General features: G+C 52.2%; 5 protein-coding genes across 5 annotated transcripts; 2 read left to right on the forward strand and 3 right to left on the reverse strand.

The window, feature by feature from the left end:
- Positions 1–6,840: 6,840 nt before the first annotated feature.
- Positions 6,841–7,875, reverse strand: V8C40DRAFT_232420 (proteasome core particle subunit beta 6). Its single transcript, XM_083213135.1, has 2 exons — positions 7,676–7,875; positions 6,841–7,618 (listed from the first exon to the last, which is right to left on the reverse strand). Exons 1-2 carry the CDS (start codon positions 7,780–7,782, stop codon positions 6,931–6,933), a joined length of 795 nt encoding a protein of 264 aa, XP_083077666.1. The 5' UTR covers positions 7,783–7,875; the 3' UTR covers positions 6,841–6,930.
- Positions 7,876–8,014: 139 nt separating this feature from the next.
- On the forward strand, positions 8,015–14,400 carry V8C40DRAFT_232421 (1-phosphatidylinositol 4-kinase STT4). The gene is made up of 3 exons (XM_083213136.1): positions 8,015–8,317; positions 8,392–12,525; positions 12,598–14,400. Exons 1-3 carry the CDS (start codon positions 8,126–8,128, stop codon positions 14,080–14,082), a joined length of 5,811 nt encoding a protein of 1,936 aa, XP_083077667.1. The 5' UTR covers positions 8,015–8,125; the 3' UTR covers positions 14,083–14,400.
- Positions 14,328–16,626, reverse strand: V8C40DRAFT_232424 (cation diffusion facilitator family transporter). Its single transcript, XM_083213137.1, has 5 exons — positions 16,193–16,626; positions 15,428–16,123; positions 15,154–15,366; positions 15,028–15,086; positions 14,328–14,953 (listed from the first exon to the last, which is right to left on the reverse strand). Exons 1-5 carry the CDS (start codon positions 16,561–16,563, stop codon positions 14,550–14,552), a joined length of 1,743 nt encoding a protein of 580 aa, XP_083077668.1. The 5' UTR covers positions 16,564–16,626; the 3' UTR covers positions 14,328–14,549.
- Positions 16,627–21,160: 4,534 nt separating this feature from the next.
- V8C40DRAFT_232433 (uncharacterized protein) lies at positions 21,161–25,456 on the forward strand. The gene is made up of 2 exons (XM_083213138.1): positions 21,161–21,883; positions 22,064–25,456. Exons 1-2 carry the CDS (start codon positions 21,651–21,653, stop codon positions 24,753–24,755), a joined length of 2,925 nt encoding a protein of 974 aa, XP_083077669.1. The 5' UTR covers positions 21,161–21,650; the 3' UTR covers positions 24,756–25,456.
- V8C40DRAFT_232434 (lumazine synthase RIB4) lies at positions 25,304–26,440 on the reverse strand. Its single transcript, XM_083213139.1, has 2 exons — positions 26,075–26,440; positions 25,304–25,988 (listed from the first exon to the last, which is right to left on the reverse strand). The coding sequence occupies exons 1-2, from the start codon at positions 26,278–26,280 to the stop codon at positions 25,583–25,585; spliced, it is 612 nt and encodes a 203-aa protein (XP_083077670.1). The 5' UTR covers positions 26,281–26,440; the 3' UTR covers positions 25,304–25,582.
- Positions 26,441–26,976: the final 536 nt, after the last annotated feature.

Genomic DNA, 26,976 nt, shown 5'->3' on the forward strand with positions numbered 1-26,976 from the left:
GGGCGGAGCGACAAGGAAGGGTCAGCCCGGTCTGGGGAAAGCAGTGACTCGGATAATGCACCCAATGGCACTGTAATAAGAGAAATGTGCCTGTAGCAGGGGTGATAATACCCTATGGGGGCCTTTTGGCGAGACAATGCACGAGTTGAACAGGGACAGCCACAAAGCCGGCAGCTCCTCCTGGGAGAATCCACCTCCGCAACAGAGAAATATAGTGACGACGGGCAGCAGCTCAACGCCACTGAACTGAAGAGCAATATAGAACCAAGATGTCGGCTCTTTCTAGAAGAAAGACCAGGTTTGTTGGCCTAGACAATCGATGACGGGCGATTGATTCGAGACCCAAGAAAACCAACGGCCACTAACCACATCAGATCGTGCCAGAGAACCGGGTCAAATTCACGTCCCAGGTACGAAAAGTACGTACAGGCAATCTTTTGGCGGCGGCTCAGGTGCCCAGGTAGGTCGTGGCTTTGAATTGAAAAAAAAATAAAGGGACAGCGGAGCTAATTGTTCGTTTCACACCCTTTGCTGTCCACACCTGCGGAACATTGCACGACAAGTCAGTTCTAAAATTGCAACACCCTGTCGGTGAGCAGCGGCTGAGCTATGGGATTCACCACTCACCAGTCAAGGCAGCAATTGAGCAGTAGGTGAACGATGGGTCCGGCGGCAAAGGAGGCGAGGGCGTCTAGAGCTGCAGCCTTGCGAGTCACCCCAAGGAGTGGGCGTGGATATTTGTCGAGCTCAATGAAGATCAAAGTTTGAAAAAGATCTAGGCCAATCTCTGTACAGCTAAATATACAGGGTCGGCTGCGACGATCCGGTTATGCCTGGGGCTGGGGGGCGACGAATCGAGGAAGATGACAGGGCGATTTCAGGCTCGAGAAGCTACGGTTGCCGATTTGTCTCTGCCGGGGCCAAGGTTATGTGAGGTACTTGGAGGAAGTCTCTCGAGGTATTCGTAAATGCTAATTGCAAACACTGTGCCTTATCTGAAGAAACTTTCTTGCTTGTTTCCAATCTCGAAGCCTGAAAGCTGCCTTTGTGGCTGAAGAGATACGGCCGCAATGGAGCGACTTCGCGGTATCACAGGCCCCGGGGCACAGTGTGGCTAGGTTGAATGTACAAGCAGAACACGAAGCACAGACGGGATGCTGTAGAGAATTCAGACGTACCAAGTACCAACTTGGACAACCCTACCTAGGTGCTCGATGTCTGGACCAAATCGAATTGTGGAAGCGGAGATTTGCGTAGCCCCTGGTCATACTAAACATAGAGCCAAGACTACCAGAGCTGCCAACATTACCGGTGCAAATCTTCGCGGCTTCGTCAGCAGGGACGAGGAGCAACCTAAGTGGCTTATCTGCATGAATTCTTGTTATGGATATGGAGTGTCAAACCAAGGTGGCGTTTGGTTGGGCCTGACAAGCGACCATCTGCATGTGCTAATAACTGGATATTGTAGCTTTGCTATCCAGTCATAATGAACAATTGCCCTGTCCACAAAAGCAGGGCAAGACCTCGAAGACGGCATAACCTGTACGGCATTAGCAGCCGTCAGGAGACGCCCATCCCAGCCACGATGGGAGAAAGGGCGCTTGGGGGCGTGTGGACAAGGATGGAGCTAGGCCATGGAGAATGGAGCCCGCAAGAAACCCAGCAGGGGAGCAAGACAAGCAAGGTCGCCACAGGATATCCAGAAGCAGAACGTCTGTACATACTCCATACAGGCACAAGCTTGGACGCAGAGCTCGGTGTCAGTCAGCTGCTAACTCGAGCCCTGGACTAACATCTGAAAATGTGGCGGGTGTGCGGGCAGCCATTGCGAAATCAGACGCCTCAGTCACACGAGGTTAAAACAAACCGGGAACCGGGAACCACATGTGGCTTTTCCTTGTTCGCCACCACGGAGCTATGTCACGATCCGTGGCTAGCCATAGTAGATGGGCGAGACGAAAAGCATCATCATCACTCCGCCGTCAGTGGAAGTGATTTCTGCTTCATCACACTGGCCGCTAGCCTCAATCCAACAATTCAATCCACATCGTGTGTAATGCCACCAGTTTGACGTCGTAAGCATCTTCACACCACCCAGAAACCATGGCTACGTGTTCAACTATTTTCGGGGCCTTCGGTTGCCAACAATTCAATGTATAGGCAGACAGATTCAAAAGCCGGGGGAGCAGTTCCCGGGCAGCTGACTTGCAGCCAAACGGCTTCACCGAGTGGCTCCCGGTCGGTCTAAAAAAGGTAAACCAACTTGATAGATCAACTTTCTTGGATGAATCTGAATGCCATGGCACTCGCAAGCCTCGGTTTCCCCCTCCATCAAACGGCGCGCCACTTGTTCCATGGCAATTAGCCATCAAAGCCACTGAACTCCGGTGCGCTTATGGATACATGTATGAAACGAGAGCCCCGTTGGCATCCACAGATGGAAGAAGTTTGCCCATATAGCGTGATTGTGGCTCTGATCGGCAAGGCCTATCCCTCGTGGACGGGCTGTGGCTGACGTGCGGAATAGCTTCAAAAATGGCAAACTCGTTTTCTTCGTCCTTCTCCCTCTTTCTTATCCCATCATGGATCACGAGCCATGGATATGCATGCGCAAGACAGGGCTAGCGATGCAGCCCACTTCCAACTTCCCCAGCAAGCCCAGCCCTCTGAACTCCGTGCCAACTCGCTGCCTCGTAAAGCCAACGGCTCCCGCATCCGCTAGAGCTTCAGAGGGCGCCCAGAATCCGAATCAGCATGATCGGCATTCAATGACTGCTGTAAGAGTTGAAGCTTGCAGAAAGCTAGCCGTGGCAAGTTGCTGGTTCGAGGTCCATGGAATCTGTCGATCACTTTCCATCTCTGCGTCTCCCGGCCCACCCACCACGTCCTTTAGTAGCCAAGCCTCCTTAACGCAAGGGTGCAAAGCCCATCCCGCGACCTAAAAATTCCTTAATCGACCGCCTTGCTGGTCACACACGCCACGGCATTGGTCCCAGCTGCCTCAATTGACGATGGGGGATGGGGAAACACCGGCTTTTCGATGCAGTGAACATCGAATTTCACGCAGTTCCCCATACACCGACCATTGAGCCCGTCTCCCCCCTCCGTCTTTTGCGTCGCGGGCCGCTGCTGGAGTCGTCTAGGAGCAAATTCCAGTTCGTCCGTCTTCTCCAGCTGATCGTAGACCAGTCGTAGACCAGCCAAGTCATGTGCAAGTACAGTATGCTCGACATGACACGACCATCGGCAATTCCTCCGAGGCCACAAGAGGGCTTGCTTCCCTTGAGGCGCTTCCCCGCGAACACCGCCACCCTGGCTTGGACCCTTGGACTTGGACCCTGGCAATGAAGTCAGAGGCACAAAAGTGGACAGAGCCAAAAAGCAGGTTCTCGCCAAACCTTGACCCCTCGTTTAATTCTGCCCACGGCCGGCCGAGTAGCGCAGCCCAAGCCCGTACCTATCCATCTCCATACTGGTACAAGCCATATCCACACCCAACGTCCAACATCCAGGAACGTGCTGCTGTATGTGTGCTTTAGCAGTACCTTCTTGGTCATTGGTCAGTGACGCTACTCCTGAACTGGCATCACGCTTCGTACCTTGACGAACCTTGGCGGACAGGTTGCTCCGGAATACTCGAAGCCACGCCGGCACTCGGGCCTGTGGGATGGATTCCATGGGCGTCCATGGCTCCGTAATTCCCATGAGCGGCGCGCGCACAACTAGAACTAGGTACTACTAGGTAGCAGATAGAACTAGGTGCTGTGCTGTATGCAGTAAAGACAAAGTCAAAATCATTGAAGCCCATCTTCTTCCCAGGCCAGGGCTGCATGTCTCAACGGCCAGTCGGTTTTTGTGTGCATTAGCGGCCACGCATGACTGCGTTGCTGCATCTGAGTACGAAATTTGCAGGGCTGCCAACCGCTATCGCGACGCTTATCCAGCTGTCTGCTGCAAGGGCGCCGATCTTGCCTGGCTTGGGAATGAGTGCTTCGCGCACTCTATTCGAAATGACGACATGCTCCTGGGCAAACCTGCTTGCCTTGCTTCTACTTGCAGTCAAATGCTACGGAGAAATGTCTGTCAAAATATCAACTCCCCGCATCGTGTGACGTAGCCAGCTTGTTTGTTGTTTCCAGTCGTTGCTTCGTCTTCTCTCCAGCTCTCCTGCGGCTTCAATTGCGTCTGCGTCGAGGTCCAAGACCGACATCAGGGCCCGGATGGAGCTGAAGCGGCTCCGTCTCCGTCATGTCACGCCACCAATTGCAAGATCCATGGCCGATGGAGAGGATCATGTCTGATCCTCCGCATCGCCGGGGGTCTCTCAACACGCCTCGGCCCTCAATGGGCCGTGTTCGAGTACGCCAGGATGCTCAATGGCCCTCGTCACGAGCTGAGCTAATGCTGAGTTCCAGGTGCTCTTCATAACTCCTTCATAGAAGCCTCATCTTGATCAAAAAAATTCCAACGTTTAGATCGACAGCTCGTCTCGCGCTCGGCATTATTACTTCTGAACATTCGACCTCGGCCCACGCTCAGCTGGCAATGTACCCCAGTTGCCCTGGTGGCAAAGTGTTCGCAGCTCTAGTTCCATCCGGCTTCGATCAACATTCAAAAACGCGCGGCCCAAGAGAAGAGATGCGATTCGCAGCGTGTAGGCATGAACGGTGGATCGTGGTGATAATCGTGTGCGGATGAGGATATGAGCATCTCAGGAACGACGTCTAAGGATTCAGGCCCAGGTCCAGTCCAGGCCCAGGCCCAGGCTCGGGAGGCGCTGTGAGGAGAGCTTCGGGGGCGCTATACCCATCTTTCACGCCACGATGGCTGCATGGCCAGCTCGACTCCTCGCTACGGTCACACTATATGCGCCCAGTAAATGATAATGTCGGCAAAATCTCTTCATCCCTACTTTCCGACTGTTCATCCCTACTCCATGCGCCTAGTGCCAAATCATCCATCGATGCATGACTTCTATTGGACCATCACCTGCTGCGCCTTACGACTGCGATGCTGGGATAACGGGTGCACAAGCTGCAAATCCATGGATATACGTGCATATCAGGTTGAATAGCCGCCGCGGCCTTGGCCTCCCGAGCCTCCCTGTGCTCGGCGTTCAAAAATTGCGCCAGAGGGGGCTCAATGGCATCTTGCGGAATCAAGAGGGGATTCCCCGCCATTTGATCTGGCCCTTCTGGTGGCCTTAGGGAGATGGGGAATGGGATCGGCCGCTGTACGCGCAGATTTTGGTCAGCCATCAACAAGCCGCCCGCCAGAGCTGCCCAGAGAGCTCTCACCACGTGGTTGAGGTCGACGTTTGCTGCTTGCCACGTATTCGTTGTAGGGCTGGATCCTTGCTCTTTGCCGTTAGGTCCAATGCAAAAGGCCAGGCAGCGAGGTGCGTATTTGATGCGGATTGTCCATGGCCTTGTTTCTACAGCGAGACGCTTTCAGCTCGTCAGGGCTGTCACAGCCGTGTGTTCACCCGGGCTTATCTGATTACCTACTTGTAGTGATCTGATACGGCGTAGCGTCGGGCAATAGAAATGGATGGAACGATCAAATAGGTTTGTATTTTGCCCAGGGGTTTAGCAAAGGTTGCTTCCACTGCCGTCTACACAGCTTTTGAAGCCAAGTACAGTGCATAGATAAGGCGAAACACACTCGTATACCCCCTGTAGAAAATCTTGTACGGCCTGGAGGGGAAGTGTTTCCTCTCAACGCCATGCTGTAAACTGTTCCTCGAGGCTGTGCTTCGCTCTCCCCTATTAATAGTGTCTACAGTACAAAGCAAGATTATGCACAACACCACACACCAGATAATTAATTTCAGGTAGTATGCAGCCACACCAATAGCATTACAACCCCACAGCATTGACGTCCCAACAAGGAGAATGTTGCTTTTACTGTAGTATTCCGTAAACTAGCTTGAGTTTCGCAGTTTTCGCAGTTTTGCCTATCAATCAGCCTTACCCGAGATTCTTCTGACTCAGTAGAATTATGATTCCCATTTCATACCTGTCATACAGGATACCAACGGCTTCAAGGATTCAAAACAACATGTGCTTTTGCCACCCCAAGAAAAGGCAAAGCCAATAGCAGCAAGTATACAGGCTATCACAAATACTGGACAGGAACAAGGTCCAATTTTACCCTGTCAAATGGATAACCCCTAATTCCGAATTCCACGCCAGTTCTACTGTGAATAACCTCAAGTAATTGAACTACACCAAAAGCTGAAAGCCGAAAATACCCAGCTATGGAGGGGTATAGAGACAACATCTCGGTGTTATTATCGCCATCACGTGAAAGTCAACGGTCTTAAACATCTCCGTCTGTCCGAACCGGTCTTTTTGACCTTGTCCTCGTAAAAAAAAGAAAGAAAAAAATGTGACATATTTGTTGAGGCCGCCGAAATCAGCTCAGCTGCAGCACATCTTCTCCGGGATTGGCTCTCTTGCCAAGGCCGGCCACCCAACCACAGCATTTCCTATACGGAACAACTGCTGTAGATGGCCGCCCTGTCTCCGCCTTTCGCTGATCGGGCTTTCAGTGGAGCTGCAAGGCAAGCACTCACGCCCACTAGGAGCTCATAATGAAGGCAAGAAAAAATATGATGGATGTGGAGCCCGAAGGGTTGCAAGTGTACAAGCCCGTTGCTGCAAACTATTCCTCTCTTACACCGCCTTTGATTCTACGGCACAGCAATACAAGGCTAAGGTAGATCTAGATGTGTGGGTGGTGTCATCGTGGTTGTGTGGCTACGAGTACATTCACACGAGCATCCTGGAGCGGAGCTTTGATAAGGGAATCGTGGTCACGCGGGGAAGAGTCCAGGGGTGCGTCCAAATTATCGCTTCTTTGGCGTTCGTTTTGAACGGCTATTATACATCGTTACGCATTCCAGAAAGAGCAAAACCCAATTCATATCTAGTCCTTCTTCAGAGGCAGGAATACCTCCTCAATTCCCTCTTTTGAGATGATCAGCATCTGCAGAGTGTCGCCGACCTCAATGTGACGCTCCACAGCACCGTCAAAGGCGTCCTTGACAAGAGTCTCAACCTGTGGTCGTGTCAAGGGGTTACGCTCCCTCTCCTTCAGAGCATGGCCCTCGCCACTTCCGGGGATGTACTGGTTCTTGAAGTTGACCTGGTTGTCTAGGAACGGCATGATCAAGCTGCCCGCAGCACCTCCAGCTCGGCATTGCTCTCTCTCGTAGCTTCCAACCGGATCGTAGGAGTAAACCGCACCCTTGCCCTCCTCATCGAGGCCACCGAGCATGGCATGTGTGTAGTATGGGAAGAATCGCTTCTGGTAGAGAATAGTCGATAGGCGTTTGGCACAGGCGTTGAGCGTCATTGGCTTGCCATGTCGGTAGCGGTAAATCTTGCAGACAGTGTCCAGGCGATCACGCAGAGCCTCACCATCGGCAGCGAATCCACAGACGGACAGAACGATGGTAGCGTCTTCTTGGGTAGCAGTAGTGCCGCCAATCTTGAAGACCTTGGGGGCCATTCGGGAGTTGATGCTGTAGCCGCTGGTGTGACGGGTATCGCCAGCCATGATGGTAAAGTCGGCACCGGAGATGGCAAGCGTAGAGCCACCATTGTCAGAGTAGCTGAGGGTATGGTTAATGCACTGCAAACAAGCAACCAAGGGAGCCGGGGTAGCTTACGGATTGAAGCGGTGCTGTCGGGGCTCTCCATGAGCCGTCTTGGGTGCATCTGAGAAGGAATAGTTGGGCCCGTTCATGAGCGGGTTCTGGCTGAACATTGCGGCCATCGTTACGGATGTTTGGTGATGATTTTCGGCAGCTTCGTCGACGAGGGAGGTGGTTGATAGCTTCAAACGATGCCTTGACGTTGCTTGTGATGCTATATCGCAACAGATGCGCGTCAAGTGGGAGCCTTGCTAGGCCAAGACTGGGGGGTAGCTCGGATGACTAAGCTGCCAGATTACCTACAATCAGTGACCACCCCCTTACAAGGCGGCAGAAGGATCATCATTTCGCGTTGGTTGACAATCTCGACTTAAGGGTCGCAGAAAATCATCTGCGTAGCTCTGTTTGAGCTTTGCTACCAACTAACTGTGCTTTAAGAGAATTGTACCCTTTGCGATTGCGACAATGACGCGCGACACTCGCGCGCGAGCGCTGGAGAAGATAGCTTCGCTCTCGGCGACGCACCCCGCGACTTCATTTGAGAAATCAGACCTCGACCGACTGTGCAAAGCGTGCCATTCAGGAGCAAGAGGAGGCGAACATGGCCAGGCCGGGCATAACTCAAAGCCGAATGGTTCTCTGGGGAAAATCCCAATGGTCAGCAAACTCCCATCTCTATTGGCTTACATGTGAAACTGTCAAAAAGCTAACTACTTAACCTTTTTTCTTAGTCAATTCGCGAGTTTGAAGTCCTCCTCGCATTATGCAAGACCGCGCCGAACATCCAATCCGCCCAAAGCGCCCAGAAGCTCTCTTATCGATTGATCCCTTACATACTCGACATCCATACCCAAGTTTTCGTGTCATCACCCTTCTTTCGCAAGATCGAGCCATCCCCGACGGAGTCGCTGGCCTTCCACGTTACGGCTGCCCTGTTGTCGCTTGGAAACAACTACCACGAACTTCACGACGACATCTCCAATGGCATCTGGCACTTCGCCAACGATTGTAATAAGGTGGCTGAAAATGTCGTGTCGCCACACGTCGGCGATCCTGAGAACCCCCATTTGGACGACGCGATCCGGACCGCGACCATTGCGCTGGCTCTCGTTGGTTTCCTTGATGCCATGTCTGCCCAGGCAGATTTCTGGAGAGTAGACGGCCGATTATTCCTTATACAAAAGATTCGTCAGCTTCTCTCAGAACCGTTCTTGGTTGCAGTTGAGACTGCCATCTCTACCATCCGCAATTCCCTCAGCCAAGATCGGGACGTAAAGGAGTGGAAAAGGCATCTGCGTCATTATGCCGCCTCGGGAAGACCTCTTGGAGCGATGCTGCTGCAACGCAGTTTTATGTGGCTGATACTGGCGAGCAGCTCCTTGATGGTTGCGGATGGCACACGCCTTCGGACTACACACATCTTGGACATCCTCATGTCGAAAGACGGCAATCTGAACTCTGGTGATATTGTGATCGATACCCCCTCTATCGAGACATATACTGGTCTTGCGATAGAGCAGATGCATTACATTGAGGCTGGTGCGGACTTTGTGCGACTTGGAGCGCACTCTCAGCAACAGCTCGCCTTTGCAGTCAAGTCCGCTGCCATGATCACATATCTTAACTGCGCTCTGCTCAATGAAGAGATTGCGGATGCGGATATCCTCACCACATGGCTCCAGGAGGCACTGGAAGACCCTATGCAGATGACTGACGAAACTTTGGCCTCTACTGTTCTACAGTGTCTGGCTCTAAGCTGCCGTATAGCGCCTTCGTTTTCTTCGACCGTCAGCCGCGTGCTTCCACGGTTCCTCGTACAGACCGTGCCTCAAGGCAACACCGTTGCAGTAGCATCGAAGAGCTTGGCATATGTTCTGAGACTGCTCTCCAAAGACGCAGTCATCAGCACTCTCTATACCTTGGGCAATGTGCTGAGCCCGGGCTCTGATGGAACTATTACTGGCTTGCAAGCTAATGGCACCGCTGGCGAAACAAATCTGGTCCCTGTCTATGTCAACAGACACTCTACGGGAAGCGCCATTTCTCTTCAGATGAACGGCGAGGAAGAGACGGCTATAATTTATGGCAATGTTGTTCAGGCGATATGCGGCATTGCGGCAGCATGTGACGATGAAAAGATTACGGCTCTTGCACAGTCCATGCTTCTGCAGAAACTGGACAAGGTCAACGTCAGCGTTGATACCCAGGTTATAGCTGGTGCAGCTACATTGGCACTTAGTGGAGGCCAATTGGAGTTTCGCTCGCTCCTCAAATTATACTCGAGGATATGCCATATCGGCGTGGTAGAGAAGAAAGACTTCCTCTTGGGTTCGGTGAGGAGAGCTCGTGCCCACATCTCCGCTCGTTTGCGTCGGGACTCCCCCTTGTTCGATATCTATTGGGAACATTTGCTAGATAGCATTATTTCCCTAGGCGATGCTCACGCGTCTGGCCACCAAACCAAAGACTCGGACGTGCAGCTTGCTGCTCAAGAGATTGGGGAACTGCTTCACCCTCTTGCCGTGTTCATGGCCAGCAATGATCTTGCCTCGGAGCCACTGACGAGTGATGAATCAAATGCTCTCCTTAGAGATGCATGGTTCAACATTGTTGTACATGGCTTTATGACAACCACCGAACATGGCAAGAAACACATCGATGAGCTTCGCATGATTGCCGTGCACTCTCCCGCCTTGGTAGCGAGCCAGCGTAGCGAGCAGGTTGAGAGTGACATTGAGCTAAATACTGTGCTGAGACGAGGACACAGTAATGAACGAGAAGCAATGCAGAAGAAGCTTCTTAGCGAGCTCGTACCATCAAAGGCAGCTGACATTAAGAGCCTTAGCTACCGAAAGGTCATCTTCCTTCAAGCCGCTTACCTAGTTGAGAGTCTTCGGGCGGACGCAGGCGACTGTACCAAGGCATTGACCTACTTTTTGGAGCCTGCCATGCGAAAGGGCGATGTGAGCAGCACTATGGAAGGCATTGCCGCGGCTGTCGTGGACAAGTATTTGAGAAAGACGCTCGCTGGCATTGACCCCAGCTTCTCCTCCCAATACGCCGCTACCCAGCTTGTTTCCATCTTCTGTAACTGCTGCCATCGCATCGAGCGTGTCCAGCAGGCTGCATTTGCTTGCGCAGACCGTATCATCAGGGATGTCCCTTCGGCCTTGTGCCACAGAACGTCTCTCTTCGCTTTACTAGAACTCCTTTCCCTCCTGTGGACAAGTTGTCTTGAGGCCGAGACTGACATATACACGCCACGGTCGATATTTACTTCCAAGCTTGGTGACGTGACACTCGAGCTATCCGACGACTATGATTTCCGCCGCTGGACCCTGGACATCCTTAACCGCAAGGCCAAGGCGTGGGTCACCGCGGCTATCAATCTGGCGCCATTGGATGTGAAGGGCCTTCTCCAGACATACTTGTCGGAATTTGAAGACGATGGTGCATACGGTCATGTTTCCCTTGGCCGATCATTCGCCCTGGAAGTTGGGTCCATCATTCCTTCAACGGATAGCAGGCTGCAGTCTCTCGACCGTGTCGGAGACACTGCTCTCAACACAGCATCTGATTTAATCGCTCAGTACACCACTCGTCAAGAATACCGCTATGGCGAAACACTCCCAGATCGCGGGTCTGAGCTGATAACCTTTATGAATCTGAATCGACGGTCGTCGTTTGTTCAGTCCACAGTGATAGAGAGTGCTAATGCGGCTACCGCTTTGGCTCATATCGAGGCACGGATTCTGAGCAAAAAGTCCACTTCTTTGAATGAGGTTCGCGAGATTCTCAGACGAGCAGCCGCCCTCTTGTGCCGCGGTGGAAAAGATGAATCAGCTGTTGCTCGCTACCTAGTGAACATTCCCTTCGCCCTGTTCACAAAGCAGTCGATCAAGCTGGGCGTCTCGCTGTGGCTTGGTGTAATGAACGAAAACCCACAGCTGGAGCCCAAACTTCTCAATTCTATTGCCCAGCAGTGGGAGTTGAGCATTTCTCGCAAGGTCGGCTTGTTTCATCCCGCTCTGAACCACCCTGACCCTTTCTTCCTCAAGGAAGAGTTCGCACCAACCGAGCTGGAAATGCTGGCAAAGCGACGGCAATTGGTACATGACATTTTATCTCCTCACGCCCGCCTGCTGCAGTTTTTCAGCAGCCACTTCAACGCCACCAGACTTGGCTGCCCTGATATCCAGAGAATCTTTATTCGCATGCTTGACTTGACTCTGGATGCCGTCAAGGACTGCGCGTCTCACCCACTGGCGAGAGAATTGCGCCTACAGATTGTTCTCTTTGGCCTACATGTTTTGCGATGGAGCACCATCATTAACGCTACAGCCCAGTTTCGTCTCAAGGGCAAGATTCTGTCAGCAGGCCTCTCCTGGTTCAGGAATTCTCCGAGATGGTCGTTTGGTAGCAATCTTGTGCAACTAAAGACTGAGTTCCGCCTTATCTCGGACGTCCTCGCCGCCATGAAAGTTGTTGCGCCCATCGGTGCTAATACGAGCGGCGTTAACTCGCTGCGTTCCAATGAACAGCTTCTGCAACTGCTGTTGGAAAACGAGCAATCGCGCCTGGCAGTATGGACAAGCCCTGTGACCCAACATCACGCTCACCTAACGATCCATCACAACCCCTCAAAAGCAGCGACGGAGGCTGCTCTCCTGCCACTCGTTCCTACAGCTTGGTTCCAAGATCCCGCTATCGCCATTGAGCTAGTAACGAGATTTCACTACCCTCGCTTGGCTCGTGAGATCAGATCACTGCTTCTTGCGATGCCAGAAAAGGCCATATCTGAACCTGAAGCCATTCCTCTCATGCTCGGTGGCCATCTACCTGAAGATGTCACTTCACAACTCAAAGTAAGTCCTCTTCACCCCTGACTCGTCAGCATGTATATTAGACAACCAAAGTATGCTAACGCAAATTTCTAGTATCTCTTGTTCTGGGAGCCGATCAATCCTCTCACCGCTGTGACTCTCTTCCTGCCGGCATATAGAGACCACCCTTTGCTCATCCAGTACGCTATGCGAGCTCTGGAGAGCCATTCAGTGGATATTACTTTCTTTTACGTGCCCCAGATTGTGCAAACACTGCGTTATGACACACTCGGATACATGGAACGATATATCCTTGAGACTGCCCAGTTTTCCCAACACTTTGCTCACCAGATTATCTGGAATATGAAAGCCAACGCGTACAAAGATAACGACGGCGAGATCCCCGATGCCATCAAACCAACTCTTGACTCCATCATGACCAAGATGGTTGACAGCTTCTCCCCCGAAGACAGAGACTTTTACCACCGAGAGTTTGCCTTCTTTGATGAAGTCACGAGCATTTCGGGTAAATTGAAGCCATACATTAAACGACCAAAGCCGGAGAAGAAGCAGAAGATTGAGGAAGAACTTCGAAAGATCAAGGTTGACGTTGGCGTCTATCTTCCTATCGACGCAGACGGCATCGTCATTGGCATCGATCGCAAGTCTGGAAAGCCTCTGCAGAGTCACGCCAAGGCTCCTTACATGGCAACTTTCCGCATCAAGAAGCGCAAGGGCGGACTCGAGCAAGAGAATCAGCTGTTGGAGGGAAGCGGTGGGGGAGAAGGCAAGGAGCACGAGGACAACACAGTCGAGATCTGGCAGTCCTGCATCTTCAAGGTCGGAGACGACTGCAGACAGGACGTGCTGGCGCTGCAGATGATTTCTGCCTTCCGAGGCATCTTCCACAACGTCGGCCTTGAGGTTTTCGTGTTCCCGAACCACGTCACTGCGACGGCCCCAGGTTGCGGTGTCATTGAGGTGTTGCCCAACTCAATCTCGCGAGATATGCTTGGTCGTGAGGCCGTCAACGGACTTTACGACTACTTTGTCTCCAAATACGGCAACGAGGACTCCCTTCGCTTCCAGCAAGCCCGCGCCAACTTTGTCAAGTCCATGGCCGCCTACTCTGTCATTTCATTCCTGCTCCAGTTCAAGGATCGCCACAACGGCAACATCATGATCGACGACGCCGGGCACATCCTCCACATCGACTTTGGCTTCTGTTTCGACATCGCCCCCGGCGGCATCAAGTTCGAGCGCGCGCCCTTCAAGCTCACGAGCGAGATGATGGCCGTCATGGGAGGCTCGTCGGACCACCAGAGCTTCAAGGCCTTTGAGCAGCTCTGCATCAAGGCCTTCCTCGCCAGCCGCCAGTACTGCGAGAAGCTCAGCCAGATTGTGCAGCTCATGATGGACAGCGGCCTGCCGTGCTTCAAGCCCGAGAGTGTGCAGAACTTTAGGGACCGCTTCGTCATGGACAAGACGGAGCGGGAGGCGGCAGATTTCATGAAGGACCTTATTAAGAAGAGTTACTCGAGCTACAGCACTGGTATTTACGACCAGTTCCAGCTGCTTACCAACGGTATTCCCTACTGAGCGAGCTAAATCTAGCTATCTATGGGTCTCTTTTTTTCCTTCTTCGTTTTTGTCACTTTACGTTCTTAATTCCCGTTAGGGAATCTCGTTTAGAAGATATGTTGATAATACTTAATAAAAGAGAAAAGGGGGAGGGTATAGAAGAGAGGAAAGGTAGATTACGGAAAGGTTTGGCGAGTCAATATCCAAATACCAATATACTAGACAGTAGTTTTCATTTCACACTAAGCGCGCGAAAAATAATAGCAATTGGCTTTCTATCTTTGTCATCCTAGAACCCAAAATAGTCTTCTACATCTAAAAACAACCATCAGCGCAGCTAAGCAAGTAATCTTTACGCCTGTGACATGAAAATGCCAAGGTAAGCAATTCTCGCGAAAAATATCTCACGTCATACGGGGCCTCGTTTTTTATCTTTTTTTTTTTTCTCTTCCTTTAGCGGGACCCGTTTAAGCGCGGATGTCATATCATGAAGCAGGCTGCTTGAGCATGTGCGTTGGCGCATTATAGCTCAAGTAATCTACGTGAACAAACGCCCTGTCTACAATGGGCACCGACTCGAGGAAATAGGTCAGCACCTCACTCAAGTCATGGCTATCTTTAAGCGGTGTGTTGGCTGAGAGCACAATATCCACCTCAACAAAGAGCTTGTCGCCCGCGTGATACGCGCGCAGGTTCTGAATCTGGCGGATGGCGGTGGCAAAGCGCATGGTGAGATAGAGAAGCAGGTTTCGCTCATCAGGTTGGGCAGAGAAGCCGGTTAGGTTGCGGATGTGTTGAGCTGAGGTGCGGCTCCAGATGATGATGACAACGAAGGAGAGAAGAAGACCACCGGAAGCGTCGAGCCACCAGATTCGGCCATAGAAACCAACTAGATAGGTGGGTAAAATCAGCCTCAAACCCAGAAAGCATCAACTAAAATAAAAGAAAGTGATTTTGACGTACCCAGGGGAAACAAGATGGAGCCAATATTGAATATGACGTCCGTAATTGCATCATCAGCGCTGTGTAGAATAAGGAGTCAGTATACGTAACAGCACTACCCAACAGCTGGCACAAGGTGCGACTTACAGGGCTCGGACACTTGAGTTTTTGACGAGGCGGCACCACAGCCAACAGCCACCCTTGATTACAATAGTCGTTATCATGATAATAATGGCTGGCAGGCCCAATTGGAGGACTCGGTGGTCTGGTCCAGCAAGTCGCTGGATACATTCCAGGCTAACTTGGCAGAAGGAGGTTACCATGATGACCGAGAAAACCAACACTCCGAGAGGTTCAAGTCTGATGGTATTAGTGAAAAGTACAAACCCGTACAGAGCCCAACGCATGGAAACAAACTTACCGTGATCGTCCAACAGGATAGTTATGCTGATCTCGTTGGCTTGATGATATCAGCCGGGTTGTGGTCCAGACGATAGCAGTACTCAGCAAATCGAGAACTGCGTCAACTAGAGCCGCGAGAACGGACATGGATGGGACTGAGATGATGACGGCAATTTTACCTGCCAGGAGAATAACGTTCGCGATAAGGTTGATCCAAATAGCCAAGGCCACAATAGGGTCGTCATGGTCCAGATCAGCGTCTTCCAGCCACGGAAGATTCGGTTGCGGGCCAGCTTCCTTGGGCAAAACATTTGGTTGGGGAGACTGCAGTTGCGAATGCGATTCAGTCGTCTCGTCATCCTCGTGCTGCAGTAGCGGCAAGTTCTCCGAAGAACGAAAGATGTCTTTGGGGGTTCGCCTCTGGGGGAGTGCTGCTGTTTTGAGTGTAGATGATGAGCTACTATTGTGTCCGCTGGCAAAGTTGTTAATCGAGCCGTATGACCCGGCAATCTGGTTCAAGTGTGACTGAGTTTGATATGAGGCTTGGGGGGTTTCTTCAGCAATAGTATCAGGAATATCAACAGGCTTAAAAGCTGAAGCCTCTAATTCGTTTGCATATTCATTCAACAATTCATGGGGGATAGAGGAGTCGAGAAGACAGTCAATGTACATGTACTGCTGGATAAGGGAATTCGTTCTCTGATAGAATTCACGTCTTGAAGATGATTGAATAGTCAGCCTCTCGACTCTGCATGTCGGCCAATGGTACTGAAACAGTCCTTACATGGGCTTCTTCATGTCATTGAGCTGCTCCTTTGTCTTCCAATATTGTTCCCAGCGATATCGCGGGTTACTTCTCCCAATGAGCTTCAAGCTCCGCGCCTGCGGGCCAAGAAGAATTTGAGACAATCGACTCTCATCTCGCAAGAGTCTCTCGATATCTTCATCTTCGTTGCGCATCCACGAATTGCGCATGGACCCTGTCTCCTCATCGTCTACGTGATGGCGCGGCGTCGGAGCTGCTGGCCGTGGACTTGTTAGGCTTTGTTGAGATCGGGTCCGGATCAGTGATGTCAGGGTGTTTGTCCGCGTATGCAAGGAAGAGTGGTAGTAACTATCGTCATGGCTAAGCCAAGGCCGGTTTGGCGAAGTCATTTTTTAAGACTTTTGTGCAAAAACCCGCGCTGTTCCGATACGTTCAAAGTCAATTGGATGCATAAGGTGAAGAAACAGCGGATCAGGGGAAGAATCTGAGACGTAGGAAGTCCAGCCGCGGATGACGTAGGCGCGAAAATCCTGCGTGATCTCGGCTCAATCGCCTTGTGCCATGTGGTAGCGCGAAGGCAAGGCCTGCGAGGCGTCAGCTAGCTAAAGACTGCTGTGCCTTACTCGTATGCAAGAGGCCGCACAGATGGCGGTTCAGATTGTCCATTACGAGGTACTAGCAAGCTGCTAGGCCGCAACTTGAGGCCGCCAAGTAAGCCTTCCCGTGCTTTGAAAAAGCTAACTCGGCATCATTGGCCCAAGCGCAAAACAAGGTTGACAGGCATGGATCGAAGACGAGCACAAGGATGCATATTCACGAGTAACCGGCAAACTCTGGTTGATGCCAATGGTCTAGAACTGCCCAGAGACCACACATATGAGGCCGGGCGGCTCGTCGGAGAATAAATACGGGCAACAAAGTGTTGCAGCTGGTCCGGAGATGCACGACCACGGAAGTCGGCCTAGCGCAGTGCCATTGTATGTACGAGTAGCTTTCAGTCCATGCTTAGTCGTGATATCAAGTGCCCGCTTCCACCGATCCGCTGAGTAGAGGCTGGCCCCGATCCGGCTGGTGGGAAGCCTGGTGGCGGCATGTAGCTCTGGATGCGAGAGACCAAGTCCAACCATATTTCAGGGGGTGGTTGGTATGTATGTAGTGATAGGTAGGTACTCTGCATCTATCCTTTGAAGAGCATCGATATGTTTTCCGATCTCCGGACAATAGACGCATTGCTATCGAGACATTTCCTGCTTGGCTTTGTCTCAGAAACAATGTGAGCCTGTCAAAGGCCATCCTAGCCAGTCGCTTGTAGGCACAAGTAAAGTAAGACTCGGTGGCGGTGGAATGCGAGGGAAATGATGATACATCAGCGCGTGGATACGATGTCGCATGTGAAATTGAGCTGGAGCCCGGCCGAAAGATTTACATTTTTGCGAAGAGAGTTTCTGTACAGTGTTTTGTTTTCGTTTTCTGTGGAACAAAGGATCTTGTGATTTTGTGCTGACAAAGCTGCCTATTGCGTAGTGTTGTTTCCATTTCACTTGTGGAAGGAGCATTGAGCTGGCCGAACCCGTAGGGCAGGAGCAAGATGAGGCGGAAAGTGTATCTCGCTGGTGTTGATAATGCACAAAAATCTAGATTTCTACACCACCTCACATCACAGCGCCTACGCAATTCCTCGTACGTCAATGCTGCAGTTTATCAGTTCCATTGGTCAATTAAACTGACTTCTGGATGCAGTATCCTCGGCTTTTGACTTTTCTCAAGCTGTGTTGTGGCATCCGTTCCTGGATCCCGGGTAGTCCGTTCCTGGAAGAAAAGCCAAAGACTCAAGCGCTGTGTTACGTGGTACCTATAGCTCCAGCACACGAGGTGATGAACCTTGATCCCCCCGCATGCATTCATCAAGGATCGAGAGGCCCACTGAAAACCTTCCCTACTGTCGACTATGCCCTATCCAGGCGCGTGCTGCTCGGGATGATGTCTATGCGATTCAGTTCCAATGATCGAGAAGTCATTCCACGTCAACGGGAGTCTTTGCTACGACAAGGTCCTCCCCTGATAGTAGAGGGTGGACTACAGATGGAGCCAGCGTACTCGTACGAGAAGAAAAAATTTGCAGCTTGCTGGGCCGCAGTTCTAAGCATCGCCGACCTTGGTGCCTTCAGTGGGCCTGCTCGATGGCGACTCCAGCAAGTTTGCGTGAAAACCAGATGTCATCGTCCGCAATCATGGCCTCTTCGAAGGCGACTGTGGAGGTGGGACCCAAGCCCACAAAAGTCTTGCGCAGAGTTGTGTGTGTGAAAAGCTTGTTGGCGCCGATCGCACTCCCGAAGACCTGATGATCTCTGCTCTCCCTGAAGATCAACAGACCTTTGGGCAACGCAGCCGGCGCTTGGCAATGGCCTGGCCGAGGATCAGAGCCCTGTGCTCCGTATTGCATCACAGGTCCTCTTCTTCTTGACGGAGGTTTCGCGTTGCACACGGAGGAAAAAAAGGCAGCTACTGCAGTGGAGAGTTACGGCGAGAACCACCATCTCTCTGTACGAGGACCTTGCGTGGTACCCGGCAAGGAGGCATTGAGACAGAGGCATTGATTGAGACAACGACGAAAGAAAATATTCGACTATGCCGAGCCTGTAGTGCTCCGTGGCGCCAAGTCGGAAGTGGCGGGCGCATTGAATAGGCGTAGATGGGACCTGTTGTGAGCAGTACTGGCACAGCTGAAGACTTGATAGCTGCTCCATTCGAAAGCCCGACGCTTTTGCTCTCATCACTGGCTAAGAAGCGCGCTAGCCAGTGGCGACCGTTTACCCCTGGAGCGTTGCGAGGAAGAGAGCTGAGATTTTAACACGCCATATCACGCAAAGAGGAAAGCTCCTCACCAGGTCGGTTGATCGATTTGAACTGCGGCTGCACGTTTACTCCCCGTTGGCTGGCCGGCTTTGCAGCCCCAATTATCCACCTCCTTGGCTATCCTGGGCAAAGGCCGAGAACACGACATGGCCTCCTGGGAGGGGGAAAATTAACAGAAAAAAAAAAAAAAAAGCGTCAACGGGGAGGACAAAAATAAACCAGATGACATGGACAGGGCTCTCCAGATTTTGTTTTCTTTTCTATGACACAGCGTTCGCATTCCAGTCTCAACGAGGGCCAACGCAATTCATGCCCCTTCGAGATCCAATTCCTCCAAGTTCTCCGAAACCCCGTATTAGTCTGCATGTATCAAGTACTATTCCATGCTTGCCGACTGCAACCAGTCTCAAACTGCTTTTCGGAGGCAGGCCATGGAAATGGGACGGTGCACCCCTAACGCCATCACCGAAAGTCAAATCTCTTGCGCCTAATGCATGTACGAAGGCTCCAGTTAAATACTACTCCGTGCTACATGCCTGCGATGCATGTGCATGCGCAACAAACCGTGCAAGCTCAGAACTTCAGCTCTCCACTGAGCTGATGAAGCTGTACAGGAATAGCACACAGTATCAATCTCTAGTGACGGCTTGGTCCGAGAGGGAGGCATTGCTGATGCGCGTGAATCCTCACAGGCAGTGTCTGCATGAGCGAAGGCAGTACGAGATGCTCTGCACGGAGTTCGGAGTCGCACATGGCGCTGGCACCTAAGCTCCCAAGCCCTCTTGGCAAGGCGACGGGCTTACAGGCGCAAGCACCGGTATTGATACCGCAAATAATCACTACCAGCGATGGATACCAGCCGTATGGATACTTCTCGTATGGACACTGCTGCTCGTACCTCGCGGCCCATCAGTTGAAAGCCAGCCATTCCGCGTCTCCACTCGTGATAACCGCCCGCTAACTGGACTAAGCCCCAGCCTCCACACGGTTGCCGCCCGGGCTGATGGTACAGGCACTCGTATCTGAAGAGAGCAGGGAGCAGGACGCAGAGAAGAGAGAGAGCATTCTTGGGTGCTGAAGCATCGCAGGCCGATGCTGTCTGTGTTAATGTTGTTGCTGTTGTTGTGATGTGCTTGTGTTCGTCAATGCTCGGCGTTCGTTCTACTGCGGTCTGAACCCCCGGGCAGAAGCCCACCACACCACACCTGTCGCAGCCGGAACCCAACCACACCACCTGATTCGCATCCAGTCTTTCATATCCTCCACCGTAATGGCTAGCGAGAAGAGGCGCCTGGATCCTCCGTGTGCAGACAGGGGAGCCAGAAAGGGACAGCAGCTAGGCAGGGATAGGGGCGGGCTACCTGAGCACTGAGCTCCGTCTCTTGGCCTGCCATCCATGGCTTACGAGATCGGCCTAACAGACGCAGCCCAGGCTACCGACAGGGGACCAATCTGATGGATGGTGAATGGGATGGGATGGATGGACGAACTAGCCACTCAATAGCCGGCACGCATCTTAACGCCTGGCCTGGCCGACCGTCGCTCTCCTGAAGTTGCATCCCTTTTTTCTTCTTCTCAACCCCTTCTTGTTCGTACGCTGTCTTGTTCCTGCCGCTCTCTTTCATCGCCCACCGACGTCGAACTTGAGGCTCCGAGCGTCTTCTTCTCCGCGAGAGCTTGGATTGTCTTGTACTGTCTCGTATAGCCCCAAGAGCACCTACGTTTGGCTCATTTCCCCCTCTTTCATAGCTGCCTCGGCTGCTCACTCGTTCGTGTTCGACTTCTTTTTTTGGGCTTTCTTCGCCGGCACACCTTTCGCTCCTCGCGCCGTCTCTTGACATTTGTTTACTCTTGTTCCGGCATCAAGCATCATCGCTTCCTAGCTTCGCCTTTTACTGTATTTTATTCATTTGTATTTTCGAGATTTTTTCTTCCCAACCTTCATTTTCTCACGCCGTGTCTTTGCATTACCTCTTTAATCTCTCTCTCTGGCCCCTCTTATTCATTACTTTTTGCATCCTTCCTCAGATCGCTCCTGGAATCCCGAGATAGGAGCCTGTGCGCTAGCATTATTGCGCTGTAATCCCGAGATTAATGTGAGTCTCACGCTTTTCTTTGCCTAGCCTTGCGCATGCCGGACGCTCCCGGCCAACCACCTGGTCGTGTCTCAGCCAGAAATACCTGCCCACCGCCAGGCCAGCTTACCAACAAGGAGTCTTGCTGGCTTTCTCCAAACCAAACAATTCACTCTGGCCTCGTCACACTCACGGCTCGTCCTCTTCGACAAAGGCGGGACCAAGGCCGAAGAAAAAGAGAGATGCACTGGACGGGCATTTGCTAACGTGGGATATTTCTTTATGCAGCCACCCAGCAAACTCTGTGTCGCCCAACGAGTTTGACGCGATTACACCTGACAGCCACTCAGACGATCCGTCATTCGTCGCATTTGTCCTTTTATCACCGGACCTCGTATCGCCAGGGTCCTAAGCCTGCTGACCCGTTCCCACCCCTCAGCCGCCGGAAAATTTGTTGGGTAGCGTCGGAAAAAAATCGCCGTCGAGCTGCAAGATAGGAGGTGCAGTCAAAATCTCGATCAGAGACTTCTCATCGTGTGGACTTCATGCCTAGATTCTCAGTTGCATTTGCCAGGCGGAAGAGCACCGCAGACGACATCGAAAATGCGGAGGTAACACCACCTGGACAGTCTTCGTTTAGAGTCCTGGAACGACACGATTATTCGGGCGTTAAATCGTTTGACGGAGGGGCGAAGATGGCCAGATCCACTGGATCTCTACTCCCTAAGCCTGACTATCAAGCAGATGATAACATGTTTTCTGATATGAAGGCTAACCGGTAAGTTTCGAGCCCTTTTTCTGTGTTTGAATCTTTTGTCTTGGCGAAGAGGGAAGGGGATGGGGGGGGGGGGGGCTGGAGGAGAGAGATGATGCGCTGTGCTGTTCGATTCATGTCTGAGAGACTCAACCATGGGAACTTATCATCTTGACCCTTTTGCATACTAACTGCTTCGTTAAGTGGAAGTGGCTTGTCTAATAATACCACGAACACCACGTCTACCGATACGTCTTCACGCCACAGTAATGCATCGACAGCCCCGTCGTCGGCCGACTTTAGTGGAGGCAACTTGTTCCACGATGACCATCGAAATGGACCGCCCAAGAGCTCATCATCGGATATGCATGGCCGCGGAAATTCCAACAAATCCATCGGATCCAAATTCTTAGACCGGGCTGGCCGTACCTTTTCGTTTGGTGGGCAAAAGAAGCATACCATCCCCCCACCGCTGGAGGACCCTCTTATGCCGGACTTGCCGCCACCCATGCCTATCATGGCTGAACCAGGACACACTGGATCTAGAGGTACGACTACATATACGCAGGCCCCAACCATTCCCCGCAAGCCAGCTCCCCGTAATACCAATGTTTTAGACCTTGGTAGTGACTTTGGATCAATGTTTTCAGGATCAGGTTTCGAAAAGAGAGCAAGCATGGCCACGCTTAAGAACGACGACTTGGCTTCTCCCCGGCTCCTCACAGGCAACCCTCAGGGCCACCAACCGTTTCCGCGCAGCCCAGACGCGGCCACACCATCCGAGCCGTTGCTCAATTCATGGAATACGCCCAAATCCAATGTGATTGTCGATGACTACTCATCGGACAAGAGCGCCTCACCAACCTACGATAGCCCCCCGCGAGTTCCAGCCCATTCATCCCCGCGGTATCAGTCTCCCGCTCGACAACCACCGGCTAGGAGGTCCCCCCCAGCTGAGCAACCCCCAGCTCGTCAGCAGTCCACTCCTCGTCAGCAACCCCCGGCTCACCAGCAACCACCAGCTCACCAGCAGCCACCAGCTCATCAGCCACCACCAATGAGCCCAGATGAGTCACAGGATGACGAGGATGCGCAGCTCCTGCAAGAAACTTATACTGCCATCCAGCTCCTTTCGGCCGAAGATGATGAGTTTGATGAAAACCCACAACAGGGGCGATACCGGCGGGAGGAGGATAGCTTTACGGCGGTTCCCCGGGCCAAGACTGCTCCCATCGCCAACCCTGGAAAGAATGGAGACGGCATGCAGGATGCCAACAGACCTCGATTCCCGAAGCCGAACATTCGATATGTACCCCCTGATGGTGCACCTCGAAACAAGGTCATGACCCCAGCTGAATTCGAAAAATACCGGGAGGACAAGATTCGCCATGATAGATCCAACAGCACCGCAAAGGATGATGAGGAAGAGGAGATCAACTACGAAGACGAAGAAGACGAGGCTGAAAAGTCTAAGCAGCAGGCAAAGCAGAGACGGAAGCAGGAGGCTCACATGGCTGTGTACCGACAGCAGATGATGAAGGTCACTGGCGAAACCACTCCAACAAATGGTTTGGGCATCCCGGTTTCAATGAGCGCACCACAGCTCGGGCATGTAAAGACGCCCTCGCTTGACCCAGCGGCAGCGCCTCCGCCCATGCTGGCACCTGCAACTGCGGTGTCTGGCGCCTCTGATGAGGGCGATGATGATGAGGAGATCCCGCTTGCCATTTTGCAGGCTCATGGGTTCCCCAACAAGAATCGACCCCCCACCAGGCTCAGCACAATGGGATCAAACCCTAACATGCGAGCCTCAGCAATGCTCATGCCAGGGCGCCCATCGTCAGCTATGGGAGAATCTGCTGCTTCCCGACGCCACTCCACCCTCCCAGCCTTTGCACGAAACTTGCCCCAGGACCCGTTTATTGGAGCGAGCATTGCCCAGCCTGCCCTTCGGGAGTCCTTATCATTCAATGATATGGGCCTGGGCCCCAAGCCGCCTTCTCCGCTGCCTCCCGGAGGTCTTGTTGGCGTAATTGCCAGCGAGGAGCGACAGAGAGCCATGCGACGTGGAAGCCCAAGCGTCGACCCTTCGAGACTAATGGGCAGTGGCTTCTCTACTCCTGTAGGAGTCGACCCTGCTGCCGGGATCCCCCCGCACATGATGTACCCCCAGGGTCAGATGGGTCAGATGGGAGGTATGGGAGGCATGGGAGGTGGAATGCCTGGCATGATGCCCCCTATGATGCAGCCGCCGATGATTAGCGCTGGCGACCAAGCTCAGCTCCAGATGACGCAGCAAATGTCGCAGTTTATGCAGATGCAGATGCAATTCATGCAAATGATGGCTGCGAATCAAAACGGCGGCGTGCCACAGCAGCAGGCGCCGCAGTTGCAGCCACCTTTCCAGCAGCCCTATGGCGGGTTGATGGGCAATCAATCTATGGTTGACATTTCTTCTCGTGCCTCTATGATGGGCGACCAGACTTTGGAACCTCGTCGTGGCGATTACGGCAGTATGCGGACGATGAGCATGGTTCAGCCCAGCTCAGCGCCGATGGCTCATCCTGGATACGCTGGATCTATTCGATCATCTATCCATGGTTATACGCCGTCAATTGCACCGTCAGAAAGAAGCAACATTGGCCTCCCCAACCGTTACAGACCCGTTTCGCAGGCTGTGGCCCCTGCCGGACTTGGTCATATACCTTCGCAGTCTTTCTCAAGTTCCCTGTCTGTGTTGGCTGACAACAAGAACCGAACGTCGATGAGAATTGTAAACAAGTCGGCTTCCGATGACGACGACGATGACGAAGAGGGCTGGGAGGCGATGAAGAACAAGAGAGAAAAGAAGAGGTCTCTCTGGAGAAGCAAAAAGAACTTGAGCTCAGTGATCTGAGCAAACGATGTCATTACCGAACTTGCATGTCTTTTCACCCCTCTCCTTTGTCTCATCCTATGGGCGAAGAGCAAGATGTGTTTATGGATGAAAATGAGCGTGCATCTGTCTTGTGGTGCAAGCGTGAATTTGTGCGAGCGCGTGCGAGTACGAGAGTGTATGTGTGTGAGTGCAAGTGTGTTTCGCCTCTGTCGAAGAAGGGGCGAGCACGAGGTCGATAATTGGGATTTCTAACTTGGACCTCCTCTGACGCTATGCTTGGATAACCAATGGTCCGTCATATTATGCAGCGCGACCCGATATAAAGAGAAAAAATAATTTATTTGACAGGCTAGATGTTTTGGGATGTCCCTTCGGGCGTCAATGGTAGGAACATTTGTCTGGACGGATTCGCGTCACGCATGATAGAAATGGCTCTACGCCGTAATTGAATAATTTGTCTGCAATGGCTCTCTCCTTTTTTTCTTTTCCTTTTGTTGTCTGGCAGAGGGGGGAATCATGGCTTATAAGCGATGGGAATGAAAAAGATAAAGGCAAAAAATATCGTTGGGAAATCAAAACGGATGTATCTAATCCAAAGCGGCCAATTTCTTCTTGTTTTTTTTTTGTAGCTAGCTGCTAATGGGTGGTATATGACCTGATTAGCTGTATCATAATATCTGACTGAGCTTTATGGAGCCGACACTTTGGCTCTATTCTTGCCAATATCTTTGCCAGCATGCCATTTTCTTTATATGGGTTTCGTAAAATCGCTCTTCTCAAACGCCCTAGTGTTTGGTATTTCTTGGAAGATTTCTTCTTTTTTTTAATGTATATAAATGTAATTTTTAGCCCTGGATCTTTCCGGTTGCCCACTCGTTCTTCTTGACGCCCATCTCCACAGCCGCTAGGCCCCAATCTTCTCCGTGGTTGTGGCCCTTGCCCTCAGCGCTCGTGCTAATACCCGCGCGGGACTTTGCCTGCTCCTCAGTGAGCACGGTCAGAACGCCGAAGATGACGGGGATGCCGATGTCGAGCTGGACGCGCATGAGGCCCTGGGAGACGGAATCGGCAATGTACTCAAAGTGCATGGTCTCGCCCTTGATGAGCACGCCGATGGCAATGATTGCGTCAAAGGGCCCGCTGGAGTCGCCGGCGGAGAGAGCGGTTAGGTCGTGGGTGGAAGCACCGAGGAGGTCGGTAGCTGAGGGAGCGCCGGAAGCATTGGACTGGATCTGAGAGGCAGAGAATAGTCTATTTGCCCATTGAGAGCAGCGCGTACATCAGCCATCTATGATCTCGGTTGCGGAGGGAGGGGTGGGAATGAGGGGCAGTAATACCGCTGAACGGCAATGGGGAGCTCCCATGAGCCTGGGCAAGACTGAATCACAATGTTGGACTCCTTGACGCCGGCCTCTAGCAACTTCGCCTTTGTGCCGGCCAGGAGAGGCTCGATGATGGTGGTGTTCCAGCGGGCGTGGACGATGCCGATGCGAAGGCCGGAGCCGTCGTGGTGCTGAGGAGCAGGGCCCTTGAGAGAAGACATGTTTTGGCAAGGCTGGTAGAAAAGGGACGTGGGAAAAAGAGAAGATGCTAAAGGAGATATATGTTGGAGTTACTAGGTATGCTTATCCAAGAGGGTATGTTCTGTAGGTATGATGTCGAGGTAAAAGATCAGAAGCAAATAAGACCGCGAGACATGCGATGGGAGCTTCAGCTTCGGCTAGCTGACTGATCAGATGAATGCGGCGGGGCAACAGGCACGGCGGCGGGGTAGGTTTGCTGAGAGCGGTAGCTGGTACTGGGTACTTTGCGCAGCGGCGGAAAACGTCACTTTGCTCTGCAGGAACTGGCTGGCAGGTGACCCGCGCGGTGACTTTCGGCCAAGGTCGTTTCCACGCAGCGCGATTACGAAGCAGCTACAAAGCCTTACGGTATCCTGCGGGTCTTGGAGCTTCTTTCCTATGTGCTATTTCGAACTTGGCTGAGGTAGCTACTACGAAGGTACTCCTGACGGGAAATCGTAGCTTCCTCTTGCCTTTTACTTTTACATTGATTCCCATCTTGATTCACCGACTTAATGTCGGAAGGAGTGATGAATTAGACCTTCAGTTTGTACTTGCCAGACAGTAGATATTCATTAATGGCAGCCTTGGAGGCAGTTTGCTTCAATTGACTTCATTTCGCCGCAAACCCTCTTCATCATCCTGTATCGCAATATCGTGAAATCCCCAAGTGTTAA

The sequence above is a fragment of the Trichoderma camerunense genome, assembly GCF_050948025.1.
Source record: "Trichoderma camerunense strain CBS 138272 chromosome Unknown V8C40scaffold_2, whole genome shotgun sequence".
NCBI lineage: Eukaryota > Fungi > Ascomycota > Sordariomycetes > Hypocreales > Hypocreaceae > Trichoderma > Trichoderma camerunense.